This window comes from Wasmannia auropunctata, unplaced genomic scaffold, assembly GCF_000956235.1.
Source record: "Wasmannia auropunctata unplaced genomic scaffold, wasmannia.A_1.0 LD336050.1, whole genome shotgun sequence".
NCBI classification, from domain to species: domain Eukaryota; kingdom Metazoa; phylum Arthropoda; class Insecta; order Hymenoptera; family Formicidae; genus Wasmannia; species Wasmannia auropunctata.
In genome coordinates, this window is record NW_012026840.1 from 994,095 (window position 1) to 1,012,090 (window position 17,996).

The 17,996-nt window shown below is 35.9% G+C and overlaps 3 protein-coding genes across 4 annotated transcripts; all 3 read right to left on the reverse strand.

Annotated features, from left to right (window-relative positions):
• Positions 1-31: 31 nt before the first annotated feature.
• Positions 32-2,494, reverse strand: LOC105451559. Of its 2 annotated transcripts, none has more exons than XM_011692082.1 (7): positions 2,374-2,494; positions 1,987-2,201; positions 1,214-1,326; positions 982-1,136; positions 759-876; positions 471-659; positions 32-375 (listed from the first exon to the last, which is right to left on the reverse strand). In XM_011692082.1, exons 3-7 carry the CDS (start codon positions 1,298-1,300, stop codon positions 88-90), a joined length of 837 nt encoding a protein of 278 aa, XP_011690384.1. In that variant the 5' UTR covers positions 1,301-1,326; positions 1,987-2,201; positions 2,374-2,494; the 3' UTR covers positions 32-87. The 2 variants fall into 2 exon arrangements, with proteins under 2 accessions (XP_011690384.1, XP_011690382.1); XM_011692080.1 differs by having other exon boundaries at positions 1,214-1,383.
• Positions 2,495-3,841: 1,347 nt separating this feature from the next.
• LOC105451558 lies at positions 3,842-8,798 on the reverse strand. The gene is made up of 8 exons (XM_011692079.1): positions 8,624-8,798; positions 6,199-6,363; positions 5,685-5,779; positions 5,489-5,556; positions 4,962-5,142; positions 4,736-4,893; positions 4,512-4,629; positions 3,842-4,408 (listed from the first exon to the last, which is right to left on the reverse strand). The coding sequence occupies exons 1-8, from the start codon at positions 8,721-8,723 to the stop codon at positions 4,052-4,054; spliced, it is 1,242 nt and encodes a 413-aa protein (XP_011690381.1). The 5' UTR covers positions 8,724-8,798; the 3' UTR covers positions 3,842-4,051.
• Positions 8,799-14,491: 5,693 nt separating this feature from the next.
• On the reverse strand, positions 14,492-16,200 carry LOC105451560 (tetra-peptide repeat homeobox protein 1-like). The gene is made up of 2 exons (XM_011692083.1): positions 16,144-16,200; positions 14,492-15,424 (listed from the first exon to the last, which is right to left on the reverse strand). Exons 1-2 carry the CDS (start codon positions 16,198-16,200, stop codon positions 14,777-14,779), a joined length of 705 nt encoding a protein of 234 aa, XP_011690385.1. The 3' UTR covers positions 14,492-14,776.
• Between the last annotated feature and the right edge of the window lie 1,796 nt (positions 16,201-17,996).

Below are 17,996 nucleotides of genomic sequence, written 5' to 3' on the forward strand. Positions count from 1 at the left end.
GAAATATTGTGTTAATTTATAAAATTTGTGTAATTATAATTCAGGGAAATATTTCAAATATCGTCACTTTATACAAATAAATTCATTTTAATTGTTTAATTGTTCTTCAATAATATCCCTGAATTGAACTTCAATTTTTTTAATAATTTTTTCTTGCCATTCTGTAATCTTTTGAGTCATTAGGTTGGAAATGAAACTATTGAATAGTCCTAAACCAGTCATTTCTATGTTGATTTTGCCAATTTCCGTCACTTGAACGTACTGTACATAGCATGGGTACTTTTTATGATCGATCATGAATAGTTTTACCGCTATTACTAATCCGTCAATAGTTACAAGTACATCACCACTAACTGTGATTGAGCCAACTGAAAGCTATGTATTAAGACAAATATTAATTTTGAAGAAAGTTGAATGTTTTTATACTTAATGTTTTGTAATCGTTAATATCTAATAATCTATGAACTTACCTTATAGTAATTATACTTAAGTTTAGCTGTAGAAAGTTTAAAGCCAGTTTCTATGGTATACATTTGTCTTTTGTTATCTATATTAGATATAATTACATCTTTCGTCATCATAAATAGTTTTACCGCTATTGCTAATTCATCAATAGTTACAACCATATCACCACTGACTGGGATTAAGCCAACTGTAAACTGTGTATTAAGACAAATATTAATTTTGAAAAAAGTTGAATGTTTTTATGCTTGCTTAATATTTTGTAATCGTTAATATCTAATAATCTATGAACTTACCTTATAGTAATTGTACTTAAGTTTAGCTGTAGGAAGTTTAAAGTCAGCTTCTATGGTATATTTTTGTCCTAAATTGGATATAAAAACATCTTTTGTTCTTTTCAGAGTCGAAATACCTCTAAAAAATTAATTATCCAATTGAAATAGATCATTTAATATTGTTGTATAAAAAATATACATTAATTTTCTGGATTGTATTAAGTGTATGAATAACAGTGCTTACTCGAAGGTTCCATTGTAAGATTCGAAATAACATGTGATTCCAAGTCCTATGTAGTAGGTTATTTCCTTTAAATTAGGAATGTAAATTATACATTCTGTATTCTGTTTAATGTATTTCATCACTACTTTGAGAAGAATATCTACGGGCACATTCATCTAATGAAACATGAAAATTTAAATTACTATGAATAAAATATAATTTATAAAATTAGTAAGAAAGTTAATAAAATTACTTCAACTTTCGAATTATTAGGATGGGTAGTAGCTACATTATATCCATATTTTTCACCTTTATGGATATTTTGATGTTGTTCTTCCATCGTCCTTATCCTCTGACAAAGATATTCTTTACACAAGATAGAGTATAATAAATAATCGTTTTTTCCACAATCCTATATTAGTACTAAAAGAAAGTATTCGTTTGCTTGTGTGATAAAGATAAATTTATTGTAAAATTTAAAACGACTGAAAAACATGATATTATCAGATCTAATTTAATTAAATATTGATAGATTTTATATATTATATAGGATGCGGACGTTCGAGCACAGTACTTCGCTGAAATGAGATAGCAGTATTTCTCGAAAAGACTTGAAGTTCAATCTATCCGAATATGATATCTAATGATAACTATCTCACAATCAGCTGGAGCGCGGCCTACTCAATGTAAATGAAGTGCAGAGATTTTTTCTGTATTGATTCGAGATCGCGTGAGAACGCTTTTCTTTAAAATACCGAAATTTTTAGAGGAAAAATTAACTTCAATTGAAATTGACAAAAATATTTATGATTTATAAAACTGAGCTTTAAGTCTCCTCGAAAAATATTGTTATCTTATTTCATCGAGCATCCGACTCGCTCGCATGCAGGGGTTCTCCGCGTGTGCCCCGAGAATGTGCCCAAACATCCGCACTCTAATTATATAATATATAACTATCTTGCAAAATGAAAAGTGCTCAATTTTCTACCGGTCATTATTTAAACGAGTATGGAGAGTTAAACTTACTTGGAGCGTACTGAGTTTTAAATGATATCACTAGCGTTCAAAGAAAGTTCTTTCTCTCTCTCTCTCTCTCTCTCTCTCTCTCTCTCTCTCTTTCTTGCGCTTAAGAGGATTCTATCCTGAAGCGCGTAATAAATGATATCATCTCTCATCTCATCTCTTTTTCTCTCTCTCATAATTATTTTGAAGTACAATAAAATTATTTTTAGATCTGTAAACTTTAGGTTTTTTTTAGCAAAATTATTCTTTGCAAACAATTAAGTCAGATTTTTAAAAATCTGATAGGATAATATAGCGCCATAACCCACATAAAAAATGGACTTAATTAATTTTTCTGAGATAAACTCCTTAATTGTACTTTGACAGAAAATTGTAAAAATATATACGTACTCTTTTAATTTTATTAATTCCATCATCAAAATAGAAAATGGATAGAAGTACTCTTCATTTTTGTCTCCAATTATATTTCAGAAATAGTACACACTTTATTATAGAGCAGTAAACGGAACGTCTTATCTAGACGAAAGCTTAGCAAATACTGAATTCACATATACATCAAGAAATAAGTTTTACTTGCATTTAAGCTATCGATAATATAGATGTCATAGATTGTACATAAGATTGTAATTTCCGCTGTAATTTCTGTGAAATGCGCTTAAGGAATGACTTTTTAATTAAATCTTTTTGAAAAAGTTTAAGTAATCTTCCTCGTTATTCGCATTTTGGACGGTTGTAATGCCTATCTATAATATTTCCATACTATTGCGTATGCGTACAGTTCTCCAGATCATAAGATCCTAAGATTTCATTGCTGTTCCACGATTACATAAATTAGACAAAACGAGAAATCAGTATAATGAAATGACAAATATACATTATTAATAAATTTTGCTATAATGAGCTTGCGCAATATTTACAAAGAATTTTTAGTGCACATTATTTTAAAGCTAATTTTATTATTAGGAATATAACAGTGTATCTTATACATCTTCGTCGTCATATGAAAAAGAAATTTCTGCAAAAGATAAAAAGATCTAAAATCCCAATTAGGAATTGTTATAAAATTTGCATGGAAGCTTTGTAGAATAATCTGCTCATTTATATTTTTCTCTTAATAGGATTTTCCTTAGAAATCATCTTTGACGAAGGTACGGTTAACCAATGATGGATTCATCTAAAAAGGAGAATGGTGAGAAAGGAAAATTAAAAAAGGTTAAAACAAAAGTCAAAGGAAAAGCAAAAGTTAAGGTGGTTCTTTACACCTTATTAAATTTTTTTTATATAATGAAGTTGAAGTGCCGAATTTGACGTGTGCAAAATTCTAGGGTAAGTTAATGATTAAATAAGAGAGAAATTTTCGGCACTTTACTAAAGAGTAAAGTGCCGAAAATTTCTCTCTTATTTAATCATTAACTTACCCTAGAATTTTGCACACGTCAAATTCGGCACTTCAACTTCATTATATAAAAAAATTAGACATTTCTGTCGTAACTCGATTTACTAAAGAACCACCTTAATAAGAAAAATAAATTCCTAATGTTAACAAATTAAAATATAACATTAAAAGCGAAAATGGTGATAAAACTGAAGATGTTAAAATTAAAAAGAAAGATGATAAAAATAAAGGAAAACAAGATGACAGCTTATCATATTTATTAGAGCTAGAAATGCGAGCTTTCGCAATAACAATTTAATGTATAACAAATGTATTTTTAAATTACATAGACATTTTCTAAAAATTATACAGACAAATATATATATATTACTATATATGCTGCATAAAATAACATTTGAAAATAATAGAATTTTTAGATACAGGAAATTTTTTATTTACTACATAGTTAACTTTGCCATATAATATAAAGTCATTCTTTATATTTAAAAAATATCTAATTTTATAAAATTTTTGACGTAATAATTATTCACATGAAATAAAAAGCGAAAGTATTAATTGTACAAGTAATATCGTATTTTAAATTTGTATATCATATATATGTGGGCCTTTTTTCAAATTCGTGTTTATCTTTTGGTTTACTTAATATAACAATTTTTGGTTCGAAAGATTGTTTTAATTTATAAGGCTTGCGTGAGTATAATTCAAGGAAGTATATATATTATTTTTATAATTTTCACAAATGATTTCGCTTAATTGTTCCTCAGCAATATTCCTGACATTAACTTCGACCATTTTAACAATTTTGTCTTGCCACATTCTTGTCAACCAAGTCAATATTTTGGATGTCAAATTACTGAGTGGACCTAGACCAGTCATTTTTAGATTGATTTTGCCAAGTTCTGTCACTTTGACGTACTCCACATTCACGCCGCATGTTTTAGTGTAATCGATGACTAGTTTTGCCGCTATTCCTAATCCATCAACAGTTCCGAGTATTTTGCCACAGACCGTCATTAAGCCAACTTTAAGCTGTAATATTAAGGCATGTTAATTTAGATATTAAAAAAAAATCGAATGTTTTATATGCGTAATATTTTGTAATCATTGATATCTAATAATCGACGAAATTTACCTTGTAATAATTATATTTAAACTTAGCCGTGGAAAGTCCAAAGCCAGCTTGTACAATATGTGTTTGCCCTACATTGGATATAACTGCATTTTCCGTTCTTTTCAAAGTCGAGAGATCTCTGAAAAGTTAATTATCTCGCTGAAGTAGATCATTCAATAAAAATATTGTTCTACAAAAAATATATATTAATTTTTTTCGATTGTATTCGAGATAACGATGCTTACTCGAAGGTTCCATGGTCTGTTTCGAAATGACATTTCATTCCAAGTCCCATGTTGTATGTTTCTGTTACGTCAGGAATTTCAATTATAGATTTTCCGTTCTGCTTAACGTAGTTTATCGCTTTTTTGAGAAGAATGTCCACGAGCATGTTCATGCTTAACTGCACATGAAAATGTAGATTACTACGAATAAAATATGATTTATATATAAGAAAGTTAATGAGATTACATCAACTCTCGGATTGTTAGGACAAATAGTTCGGGCTATATTAAGTCCATATTCTTCGTATCTATTGATATTTTGAAGTTGTTCCTCCTTTATCATCCCTATTCTTTGACAAAGACGATCTTTGGCACAAGCTTGAACGTAATAAATAATTGCCTCTTCCACAGTTCTTGGTAGATTAGTGCTAAAAGAAAATGTCTGTTTGTGCGCGTGTGTGATAAAGAAAAATTTATTGTAAAATTTGAAACTAAAAAAATATGATTTTATAAAATTTAATTACTGATAGATTTGATATATTATCTAATAATTTAATTTATTGTCTATTATGTATAGGTATTATTTATGCCAAATAACTCTGTGCACAAGTTTATGTATTGATTAATTATTGGCTCTCATGAAATTATTATTATTTTAATTGTTTTTAATTATGCAATAAATTTTTTGTTACCTAATGTACAAATCTTATACTCCCGGGGAAATGTCTTTGTATTTTATTTTCGTAATAAAATTCAAAAGATTTCATGCCTTACCTGCCTTTGATATTCGTCGGTAAAAATAAACGACAGTCTTGGACTGCATAATCCTCCTTGCCTAGTTTCTGCAACGATGGAAAGCCGAGGATAATAATTATCAGACGAGAGAACTATAATTATCTTACAAAGCGAATAGTCGTGCTCAATTTTCTTCCGGTCGTTATTTAAACGATTATGGAGGCGATAAACTTACTTGGAGCGTACCGATTCCTAAAATGATACCACTAGCGTTCCAAGAAAGTTTTTCGGATAACTGTTTGGCTAATGGATATTCAGGTGACATATATCCTGAAAAATGTAATCCTTTTTTAATTAGTGTGGTGCGGCTATCGCGGGGTAAATAAAAGCAGAGTAATAAATTGGTGGACGTGAAAATGGATATTAAATTAATTATATAACTTGATCAGCTTAATCAGAAATTTACATATGTGTCAACAGAATTAATTCCTACTTTGTCATCAGCTTTCTGTTGGAAGCTTCAATCTTTACCGTAATTAGGTAAATAACTGCTTATTAATATACAGTAACGCATTAAAGTAATTAAGGTAAATACAGTTGATCTGATAATATAATAATTGAAAAGGAGACTACATGTTAAATTTTTTTTCCATTGAATAATTGATATTTACAGAAATTTAAATTGATGTATTTGCGTAGTTCTTGCTCGATTTAACATTTAAATTGATTCCCAATGGATTAATAGTTACCTTTGAATTCTATGAAGGTCTCGTCGAAGGCAACATTCACTGGTTTGATTTCGGGATAGGAGAAAATTCCGACGTGTGGGTTGTACCTGATTAATAATTCGGTGCCGTAAACAACATATTCGTTTTCGGTTATTTGGACCGTGAAACTGTCCGGCTGACTGCATACTAAGACAAACATTCAGGTAATAACAATTTTTACAGTTATTCGTGTGGAACCGCTCATATTGACGTCATGTAAAAAGGAACTTTGAGCGATAGTACATATTAGTCACGTCTAAGGTCGTTTTGTATATAATTTGACTTGTCATGACTGTTGTCAAGATAATTGGAACGGCCCTCACCTTCCAGCTATTTGTCACGTTGTGAAAGGCTGAGCGGAAACATTATTTTTACGTTATTCCGTTTAAAATGAAATTATCGTAATGTCGCAAACCTGACTCAATTACGCCTTACAACAAAGTTTTATTTCCGAGCAAATGTAAATCATCTTTTCCAATTTGCATCGGAATTTGTATGTATACGAATTATTAAATCTTGATAATTTGTACATACAAATCACGCTATTTTTTTCCGTTACTTATAATGAGCGGTCTGCTCTATGCCTTATTATGAATTATTTTTAACTTTATATTGCTCTATTTTTCACGGCGCGCAAAAGAGCGTTTACGAAAGAATATATTGCATAATGCTGCTGTATAGACACTATCAGAGATTTTATACATATATGATTGCGTGAAAGGTAAGAGAGAGAAAAATTGTATTATATATAATAAATGATTTATCGTACCACTTTATATTGTTCGATTAGCAAGATAGCGCGCTTTTTCACATTGAGATTTGATAACGTGATAACGTGATTTCCCTTTTATTTATCAGTCTTTGAGTAATTGAGGGATTTCCCTTAACTATATGGAAAGAAAATAATTATGTCGGAAGCTCTTATATTGAGTCTGCAATGTTGTAAAAATTTTGATATTCTATCAAACAATTTTTTCCACGTACTCTTTTAGTTGCTCTTTTAGTTTTATTAATTCCGTCGTTAAAATATAAAATGGATGGGAACATTTTCCAATTATGTCTCCAATTGTGTCTCAGAAATAGTGCACACATTATTAGAGTATAGTAAACGGAAACGTCTTATCTCAGCGAGAACATAGCAAACACTGAATTCAATTAATACAAACAAATGAAACAAGGCAATACTTGTATCTGAGCTAACATAGATATTATATAGATTGTACATAGATCGTAATTTGCGCTGTAATTTCTGTCAAATGACTTAAGGAATGGCACCTTTTAATTAAACCTGCTTTTCAAGCAGGTTTAAGGTTTTAGCGATCTCCCCCGTTGTTTCGCGACTCGGAAGGTTGCGGAAACGTACGTATTAATCTGCATATCATCGCGCGCATCGCGATGTAATTTTAAACCGCGCTATTCTCCCCAAGTGCAACATTACACGGCAAAGTGGCTAACGTTACGGGAAACCGAGTCGTGACGGCGCAATTTCCTTCGCGTTTATATTCCTAGACGAGGAACAAAAAGCCTCGCGGGAAAATCGCGCTCACGTGAGGCGGCCGGCAGAAGTAGTCCGCGCGAAAGTCGATGCACTTTTACGCGCGCGCGCCGGTAGTGATGCATAAGCGATCCTGTACACGATCGAGGAAGTAGCATAGAGTCGGTTGTAATGCGTAATCGTGGTTACTGCACTGCGAACAGCGTGCTGCACGGTGTATGATATTACAACACCACCGTGTGTGCACACGGCCCTCCGGATCTTCCCCAGGATTTCAAAGCTTTTCCACGAAATGAGGCATAAAACGAGAAATCAACGTAACAAGGAATAAGAAATATTATGAATACGAAATGAATAAGAAATATTATGATACGTTTTGCTATAGAAATCTGTGCAACATTTATATCGCTATCGATTTTCCTTTTTTCAATTTTTTCCCTCTTATTCTCGAATTAATTATTGATTGTGCGACAGACGATAAAAATAGATCCATTGTAATATTTCTTTATTCACTGCTGTTTATTTTCCTTTTATGTTTTATAATTATTAAACGCGAGTTGTCACATCTATATTATAATTATAATAAGATCGATTCAAGAGAATCCTCAAAAATTTGAAGATTATCTAAATGTATTATTTTATTATCAACGGATTTTTAAACGATGGTAAAACAAGTTCAATTCTTTGCTCTCCATCGCGTAATATGCAATTTGCTGGACTCTTTTGATGAAAGTTAACTTTATAACTTTGCTGCAGACAATAAAGTTACCTTAATGATGAATTTAACCGCACTTTTTGCGACGCATTTTATAAGAATTCTGGGAATTTGCCTTTAGATATTACGTAAGTGAAATTAAAATAACAACTTCGTCGAATTATTCCAGCCTATTTGTACCGTGCGATATTACTTACCTATCAGCTGCGACGGTTTTCCCGCGGATCGATGCATTGTTACCAGCGCAATTAGGAAAAACCACGCGGACCGACTAGAACTTCCAGACAATGCGACCATTTTCTGCAGTTTGAGATTAAATGCTCAAGTTGGAAGAGTATAAAACTGTGGCTTGTGGTTAACATCCGGCGGAACTTTGATCAGTCTTAAGTAAGCAGGAAAGAAGTAGATATGCGTGTTAGTTCTTTATTAGTAGACCGAAAAAATAAATTGAAACATTTCTACAAGTATATATCAATAGATCTGCTTTAAATCAAAGAATGTGATAACAATGTTATAACGATTTTCAAAAGAGAAAAGAAGGAAGAGATTATACTCAGTAACTTATGAAACTGATCAAATGCTTTACACAACAATTATCTAAAACTAACTGATTCGAAGAAGACAATCGATGATTACAATTAACTTTCAATGTCAATATGAAACGTATAACAATCGTTATCGTGAAATTATCTTTCGATGTCAATATGAAACGTATAACACTCAAATATTCTTGCTCTTCAGATATCTTTGTTCACTTTTCAAAAGAAATTATAAAAATAATTCAAAAGAATTTATAATAGTACGATTCGATTATTTTTGTGAATCACCATATCAATTTTGAATAGAACAGTATACGTACAAAATTATTTCACTTACTTTATAGGATAATCCGTATCACACAAGATCCACTGATTGAATAAATGCATTGGTTTTCTGCCACATTTATTTTGATGACGTTAAAGATATTTTGGTTCTGATAACATTGACTTAAATTGATAAAATTTATAATACAATGAATACACAGATAAAAATTATAATTGATTTTTCTTAGACAAAAATCAATACGTGAGACATTACATTTTTTTTTGATAATGTTTTTTGATAGGCGTTAGATGATATATAAATAGTGACAAATCTATTTGTATGTAATACATTGAACAAGTTTCACTGATGCTTTCTTCGGCAGATTTAACTGCAAGTAAGAACTTCGATAGAGCTATGCAAAAATACCGTAGATTACCTTCGAAATGCGAGCCAATTAGAACAGTCCAATTATACCGATTTATTATAGTCCACATGCTCTTTTCACTCTTTAGGGTTATTACCTTCGTATTTCGGATCGATAGCGTGGCAATTTACTTGGCCGCTCGGCTAACCTCGGATTTATTACCGTTTCGCACGTACGAGAATTAATGCGCAATTTAACTATGATCAATTACTTCTAATTATAATAATAGGCTGAGATATCGTTATTTCTACAGATAGTTATTGCATTTATTGCAACGAGATGTGTAAAGAAGAATTATATGAAGGAGTATTATCTACGGACTAACAATCGGTTTTCATAGTTTTCTAAGACCATCTTACAATTAGAGAGAACAATCTTTCAAGCTGTCATGAACCAATTACGGAATTGTATTAGTATCTTAACATAATATTTAAGGTCTTGTCAGATGAGAATGATCTATGAATACCGATTTAAAAACACCACATGTTTTCCTACCGAATTTTTAGAATAGAGATTCTGTAAAAAATACACGTTTGATTTCTTTATGTGATTTACAAAGAATATACAATTGGAAGGATATTTGTATTTCACTTTAAATGAGAATACGATATTTGCTACGAGATAAATATTCAAACGAGAGGCCACATATACACCTGCGACAATAACTAAAGGGAAAAATAAAAAATGAAGTGTGTGTGTGTGTGTGTGTGTGTGTGTGTGTGTGTGTGTGTGTGTGTGTGTGTGTGTGTGTGTGTTCGTACAATTGAATTTCTACAATGAAACGTATAGATGCACACAAATACGCATAATATCGATGATTGCATAATTGTTTAATTAAATAAATTCATGAACAGAAAAAATAACCCACTACTGACTAATATCTTTATAGAACGATGTTAATTACGTTTTTTTGCAAATTTCACTGCATTTGTATTTCGTGGAACGCGCGAACGAAGATAAAAGAAAATTATATAAACTTCATACTCGGAGAATAATTCTGTAATAAATGAAATAAGTATCTATTAATGCCATCATATGATTAGCGTTCTGTATTAATTAAATTGAAATGAGTTTTCGTTTGATTATCATGGAAAGTCAGGACGCTGCATATTTGACATTTACTTTTTCTTTGATCAATATCTTGAAATTCCTTTTTTTTTAGATCATAAACTTTTACTTTGATTACCTTATTACGAAGGTACAGTTTTACCAGTAAAACACAAACTTTCTACATTATTGGCAGTATCAATATTAATGTTATGTCAATGATTATTTTTTCGCAAATAGAATTATTGAGATATCCGATAGAAAGAATTTTGACGTTCTTTTTGTACCAATAGAATATATTGAGTGGTGTCATACACATTTTTGCAGTCTTATTAAAAATTAGATATCATAGAAATGATATACACTTTCTCAGGTTCTAAAGACGTGCATATCAGATCATTAGCTTTTTATTAGCAGTAAATTAATGATAAATTTATTTTAAAATTTATATGTTAGGAAATTCTTTTAACATAAAATTTATACACGTGTCATCAGATGGCCAATTATACTTACACGATAAATATCGGTGTGTTTACGCGATGCGGGAGAATAAGGAAATATGGCAGTCGCGAAAGTGCATAGAGCGCAACGACCATCGTTTTCTGCCTCACTCAGCCGCGTCGCTTCTCCGCCCACGAGATTTCTCTAATTGAGCGCGATAAGATCGCCGTCTGGAATCTTATTAACGGCCGCGACGTAACGAACGTCCGTAAAAAGGAACGGTCGGGGGTCGCGCTCGTATAAAATCACGATGTAAAATCACAGTTCCGCGCCGCATTTACATTATAAATGTGCATTGTGCCTTCGGGTTACGCCTATGAGAAACTGATTGACGTAATGTTATCTTCGACAATTGGGAATTAATATTATCGGCATCAACATCCACCGGTGCTTTCCATCCTGGTGTCTTTTCCGAGTTCCGAAGTAGATGTTCGTAACCCGCGAGATTGACGCTGGCGCGAAATCACGGTTCCTCAAACCGTTGCGCGAAAAGTGTATGTTGCATAATTGAGACAAGACGTCAATCGCGCATACGGCTTTATTTGAGCTCTCGCACTTAAAACAAATATAATTAGGACATTGGTACTGTTGGCCAAGTCAGTATACATAAAAAAAAACCTTTTTAAGCGGTTCTCACATTTTGAGAGATAAAAAAATATAGCGCAACAGTTCGATAACGACACTCGTTAACTGTGTTACGTTAGTAGAAAATTCTATGTCATTATGCTCGCTATTAGAGCAATTACAATGTCTGAGAAGGAGCAATCGCGCGCATTTCTTGAATGGTCCCGCCGCTTGTCCGAAGAGGGATTGCGTCACGGTTAATCGAAAACATGCGTGATCACCGTGTGTGCATTTACATATACTTGTATTATATAATCCCGCGTCACGCGGCTGTGCCGAATGTTTATAAACGTAACATGTGCATCCCAGTTTATTCCTATGTATGTGTGTGTGCGCATTTCGCGACCGATCGAAGAAATCTCTCTTCCCTTTTACGCGCGAACTTCCTAGGCTATTAACTATGATTACCTGGCACGCACGTGTTAGATAACTCGGGGGATTTGCTCATCGGCCGACCGCGTGCGTCTCGATCAACGCGTGTAACACACTTTCGCATGCTCGCAAGAAGATAAATCTTATAGTCGAGATGGGCTTCACTCGACGTCTGCCAGTCTCGTCAGAACGATGTTTGCCGGTCCTCACGTTTGTCTAATCGATTACACAGGCGATATTGAACGTGTGTTGCCGTTCCATGACCAATCAATTTTTCGCGACCGTAACAATGCCAATAAAGAGTACACATGGCACGCCTACGACGTATATAAGAGTACCGCGCTCCATCGTTGCGGCATCTAAACGAAAGGCGTACCGTCGCGTCGCTCCCCGTAATTTCGCCAAATTGCTCGCCCGTGCGAGCGATGCATTTCTCGATGCATAGGTATACGTAACAAGCAAGCGTGACGGTCCCCCTTGCAGTGTCCCATGCAAGAGGAGCCGACTTCCTTGAATTTGAAAGATCGCTCGTTGCGCCCGCGCGCCACACAAGTCAGCTTTCAGTTTCTTAGCCTAGTATGCGCGGCGGAAGCGGACACAGCACGCGGAAATGAGTCCAGGGTGTGGTGAAACGACGCGACCGCTATCCGATATCGGGGACGACGACGACGACGAAAGTATAAGGCGTCTCGGGGAAAGGGAGAGGAGAAGCCGCGAGAACGCGATGTCGACGCGATGTTGAATCTCTCTCTCTCTCTCTCTCTCTCTCTCTCTCTCTCTCTCTCGTGGTTCGTGTCTCTCGAGCTCGGGTTTACGCGGTGTAACCGCGTATTAACGAGACATACTATCGTCGAATCACGCCGCCGCCGCCGCTGCCGTAGGATGGGTCGTACGTAAGACGCACGTAGGTGGAGGAACTTGTATAGCCGAGGTACAGGTCTATAACCGTGGGAGTCAATTAGGTCTGCGTCATATTACCACAGAGTTATCCCCTATAGCTATATATGCGTGGACGTATCGTATACATACGGGAAAGTTGTTTTGGAGATGATACAAACCTGGAAACGCACGAAAGCGTCGACGTTATTCACTTGAAGCAATTTTCTATTGGAAAAGAATGCGAGGAAGTCTATTAATTCTAACGATGCCGATTTACGTTCGGAGTAAATAGCTATATCTTGCGTAGAGCTGTCTAATTAGATTAGCGATCAGGTCATTAAATTGAGAAATGCGCAACATCCAAAGATTGCTTACTGCAGCGCAGTCGATTTACCGTCGTTTGCATATAATTTATGCGAATTTTTCAGATATCTCGGAAGCACGAGCATATTTACGTATACGTTCTATCGAGATAAAATATCGATTATTAAATAAAATTATTAAATAAAATGATAGGCTTAGCATTTTGCAATTGATAGGCTGCTTCTGTGATGCATATATACATATATATTGAAAGCATTTATTCGAGCGTTCACATCAATTTACATAAGAAATATTTGCGTGCGTGCGTGGTAGAATGAAAAAAAAAACCACGTATTTCGGAACATGTTACGCATAATTAGACTAAACTCGCGTGTAAAAGCAACTATCTAAAAACATCGATATATCGGTCCATAAATTTTGATACTATCGGACATGGATGTCGTAAATGCATTTGTGCGTGAATATAGCGATTTCGAAATCGACACTGTTTGGCAACAGCCCTTTCCGATTTTTACACACTTCCCACCGCGTCTGCTGCAGGAACGATCGCCGGCGTAGCCCTGAAAAATCAAACGACGCAATTGGCGACTTAATGACTTGATCGCGCCGCCGCGCCGCGCCGCGCCGGGCCGATTCCTTGTGGCGCAAGGCGTGCATACGTCGCGCACGATAGCGCGTGATGCGTGTGTCGAAAGTATGCACTACCCGCGAGATTAATCTCCCAGGGTGAGAGGCGAGAGGATATTCGCGCGGGATATTTACCGCGATTTTCGCACACACTCTGACATTTATGTCTTATATATGTACATATATACGCTTCCCCCCCCCCCGCCCTTCCGCCGGCCGTCCGTTTACTTTTAACGATCTCTATACGAGAGTGACGCGCTTTTTCTATCCGGTACATATATATATGCCGCTTATGGTGAAACAGGTGTACCTCTCTTGGCGCAACTCGCGTAATATCAAGGAGTGAAAGTTCCCTCGCAATTCCTCATAATCGCATAACGTGTCCGGCTAATACGTCTCTCCGCCGCTCTTCCTCTCCGGCCCTCTCTCAACATCATTCGAGCTTGTTTCGTAAGAGCAGTCGTTATGTAAAAAAAAATACTTTATTCATTTTTACATTTACGGGGTGTATAGTACAATTCGGAGGATAGGATCGCGAAGGATTACAGAATTTGCGCATTGTACATTGACTTCTATATACTATAAAAACGGATGTGGGCAGCTTCTGCTGCCGATCGCCCCCCTCGATCCCTCGACGATCGATCCCTCGAATAGATCTCCCGGTCTCCTGGGCCGTGAGTCGTCAAAACAAAAAAAGGGGGAAGACGTTGAGGCCTTCGTTTCTTCTCATGCTTTTCAATTTTTCTCCTCAATAATGTCCGCCGAATCCGCCGAAATCACCGCCGCCAAAGTCGTGGCCGCCGAATCCACCGAAATCACCGCCGCCGAAACCGCCCTCGTCGTGGCCCTTAATGACCACGGGGTAGGGCTCCTTGACGACCACGGGTACCTTGACCGGGTAGGGCACTGGTTTCGACACTTCGACCGGGACCTTGACTGGCACCTTGACCGGGTAGGGCACCTTGATGGGCACCTTTATGGGTACCTTGACCGGGTAGGGCACGTGCTTCTCCACTGTGTAGGGCACGTGTTTCGTGACCTCCACCGGGTACGGTTGCGGCACGTGGACCGGGTACGGACGGTCGACGGGCACTTTGACCGGCACCTTCACCGGGTAGGGCACGTGCTTCGTGACCTCCACCGGATATGGGTGCGGCACCGGCACGTGCTTCGTGACCGTCACCGCCTTGATGTGATCGGTGGAGATTATTTCGCCGTGGCCGCCGCCGAATCCACCGCCGAAACCGCCGTCGAAGCCGCCCCCGAAACCACCGTGATCACCCAGACTCAGCTCCAGTCCGCGCTTCGTCTTTTCATCCTTGGGCTTGGCGCTAGACTCGGTCTTCTTCGCCTCTTCGGCTACGACCGATAATACTAGGCCGCACAGGAGTATCACCTGCCGGAAGCAAGGAAACGAATGAGCGTCATTGATTCTATGAATCGTACGATAAGTGCGCTTGTAGGATTTATGAAGCGTATGTGAGATATGTTTATAGGCCTTGTTGCAGTTTGTTTTGATAATTTTTTACATTAATGCTAACGTTTGCGAAACTTGGCGAAAGATTTTGTATCATCATGCTGCGTTAATTGTTACGGTAATTTATCCGAGATTGGTATTATCACATTTAATCACATAATATGAGCTCTTTATACAATACTTTTCTAATTGCAATATTTCTTTATTAAAAACGTTTCGAAATTAAAAGCATTTATCGTATTTTTAAAAATTACTAGATTTCGAAATATTTTTAAAGAAATTGTTAAATTTAAAAATAAAAAGTTTTAAATAAAACGAAATTATTATAGATAATTTTGCAAGTATATGTATATTTATATTGTATAATTCCATTAAAATTTTTAAATGTGATCTATGTATGACAATTTGGCTTCAAAAGGAAACGAAATATTCAAGAGAAATATTTTTAATAATTTTGAGCTCATATGACATAAAATTCCGCAAGTCAAAATTCGTCTGCGAAGCAATTTCATATTTATTAGGAAACAGACCGTTCGCTTGGAAGTGAGAGACTACGCCTACAACGCGTTGCAGACTCGGCTAACTGCGGATCGCGGTCTACAAGCGATTCGAGCGGCTATCTTATTGGAGCTACTCACTTTCAGCTTGTCGGTGCTGTTCATGTTGGTCGGCAGTGAGCACACTGGTACCGCCATGGTCTACCCTCGCTTTTATAGGGGACGCAACGGCGTGTCCGCTGGGCAACTCGAGCGTGCCGATGAAATTGTCGGCGGGTAGGAAGTTAACAGGAGGAAAGGAAGACAGCGCGCCGTCGTGGACGACGCTTTTCTTCGTCTCCCTTTGTCTCCGCGTCGGTTTTCTCTTTGCTTTTTTTCTTTTCCTTGACCGTCTCGTCGCGTTTTCGAGTTCGTTTAGTTCGAGATAGAAACGCGTTCCTGTAATAAAAATCGAAAAAGATTCGTACTATTTGATACGCTTGCGTGAACTTCTTGCGTAAACTTTGCTCGGCGATGGCAATGCATATGAGTAGACAAAGATAAATATAAATCATTTAAGATATTAAATATCTTTTAATTATAATTAATTAAATTTATTTAATTATTCATTTTAATTATAATTAATTAAATTCATTTTTATTTTAATAATTACTTTATCTATCATCAACTTGAAATGTTATTTACACGAAATCAAATTTATTGTTTGCTAATTTATATATTATATTTTATTAATTTATATATTACTTTTTAACACATAGGATATTTTAACACTTTAACACTTTATAAAAATATTAAATACATAAAATACTTAGAAATTTTTCATGTATATTTTCTTTATGAGAAGAAATTTCTTGCATAATTCTCCATATTTTAATCGAGCTGATTTTACAAATTTTGTCAATACATTTTGTGGTTACGCATTATACAAATCTTAATTGCAAAACGGACTGATACATTTAAAATAAATTACTGCAGTGGTAAACAATATTACAACATATCGATCCTTTATTAATGTGGTTTGATTGATACTCTTCTATGTTCTGTGCTTCCGACAGCTTCATAAATATTAAAAGCTTAATTAATCCGAGAAGGAAGAATTGAAATTTTTCGACAGCAAAAAAGTGTTCTTCTTTTGCTTTCTTTTTCCCTCTCCGCTGTTATACGGATATATGGACGCGTTGAAACATTTGCATTCGGTCTCAACTTGTTCGAATTTAATATACTCGCCTCATTTCCATAGTCATAGCATGTTCAACGTATTATCTCTTTTCTACAGTTTCGTGTGCCGCGACATTTGTCGCCAGGAGGAAGGTAGCCGTCGTCACCGGCCGTGAAATTAAAGAGAATGATTTGAAGACGTCGGCCGTTACTGTCGCCGCGCTTTAATAAGAAGTTGTTGGAACTCGTTAGCGCGACCGGATAAAATTCTTGCATGCCGGAAATGGTTCTTCACCGCGAGCGTGGAATTACCTCGGTCTCGGTCGGTGCAGGATGGCGGCACGATTTTTGGTTTATCACACGTAGCTCCCGCGGGCGCGGTTAATCTCGGAATGACTTTGTACCCCTCGATCTCGGTTCGACGGGTGTTAGAATACCCGCGTATCCATGGTTTATCAGGGTTATCGGTACGAATAAATTTCCATACATCTGAATTTGGATTTCCATATTTGAATCCGAAAATATTGATTTGAGTTCTAGCGGAATAGGAGCGCGTTTCGAGAGGCCGGCCGCGCGTACCCTCCCTCTCCGATTGACCGTCGATCGAACCGCAGCGAAAATCGAGGGGGGGGGGGGCGATGTATGCGATAGTTTCCACTTGACCTATACCCGTGGATTAAATCGTTTTCGATGAATTTATAGTGATTCACTAGAGACCACAATCTGCTCGCGCTGCTGTTTTCCGAAAATCCGACAATCGACGATTTTGGGTGTACCGGCGAAGCATCGGTTCTCTCCCATTTGAGAGTTTTTCTCGAATACAAAGAATGTCCCAC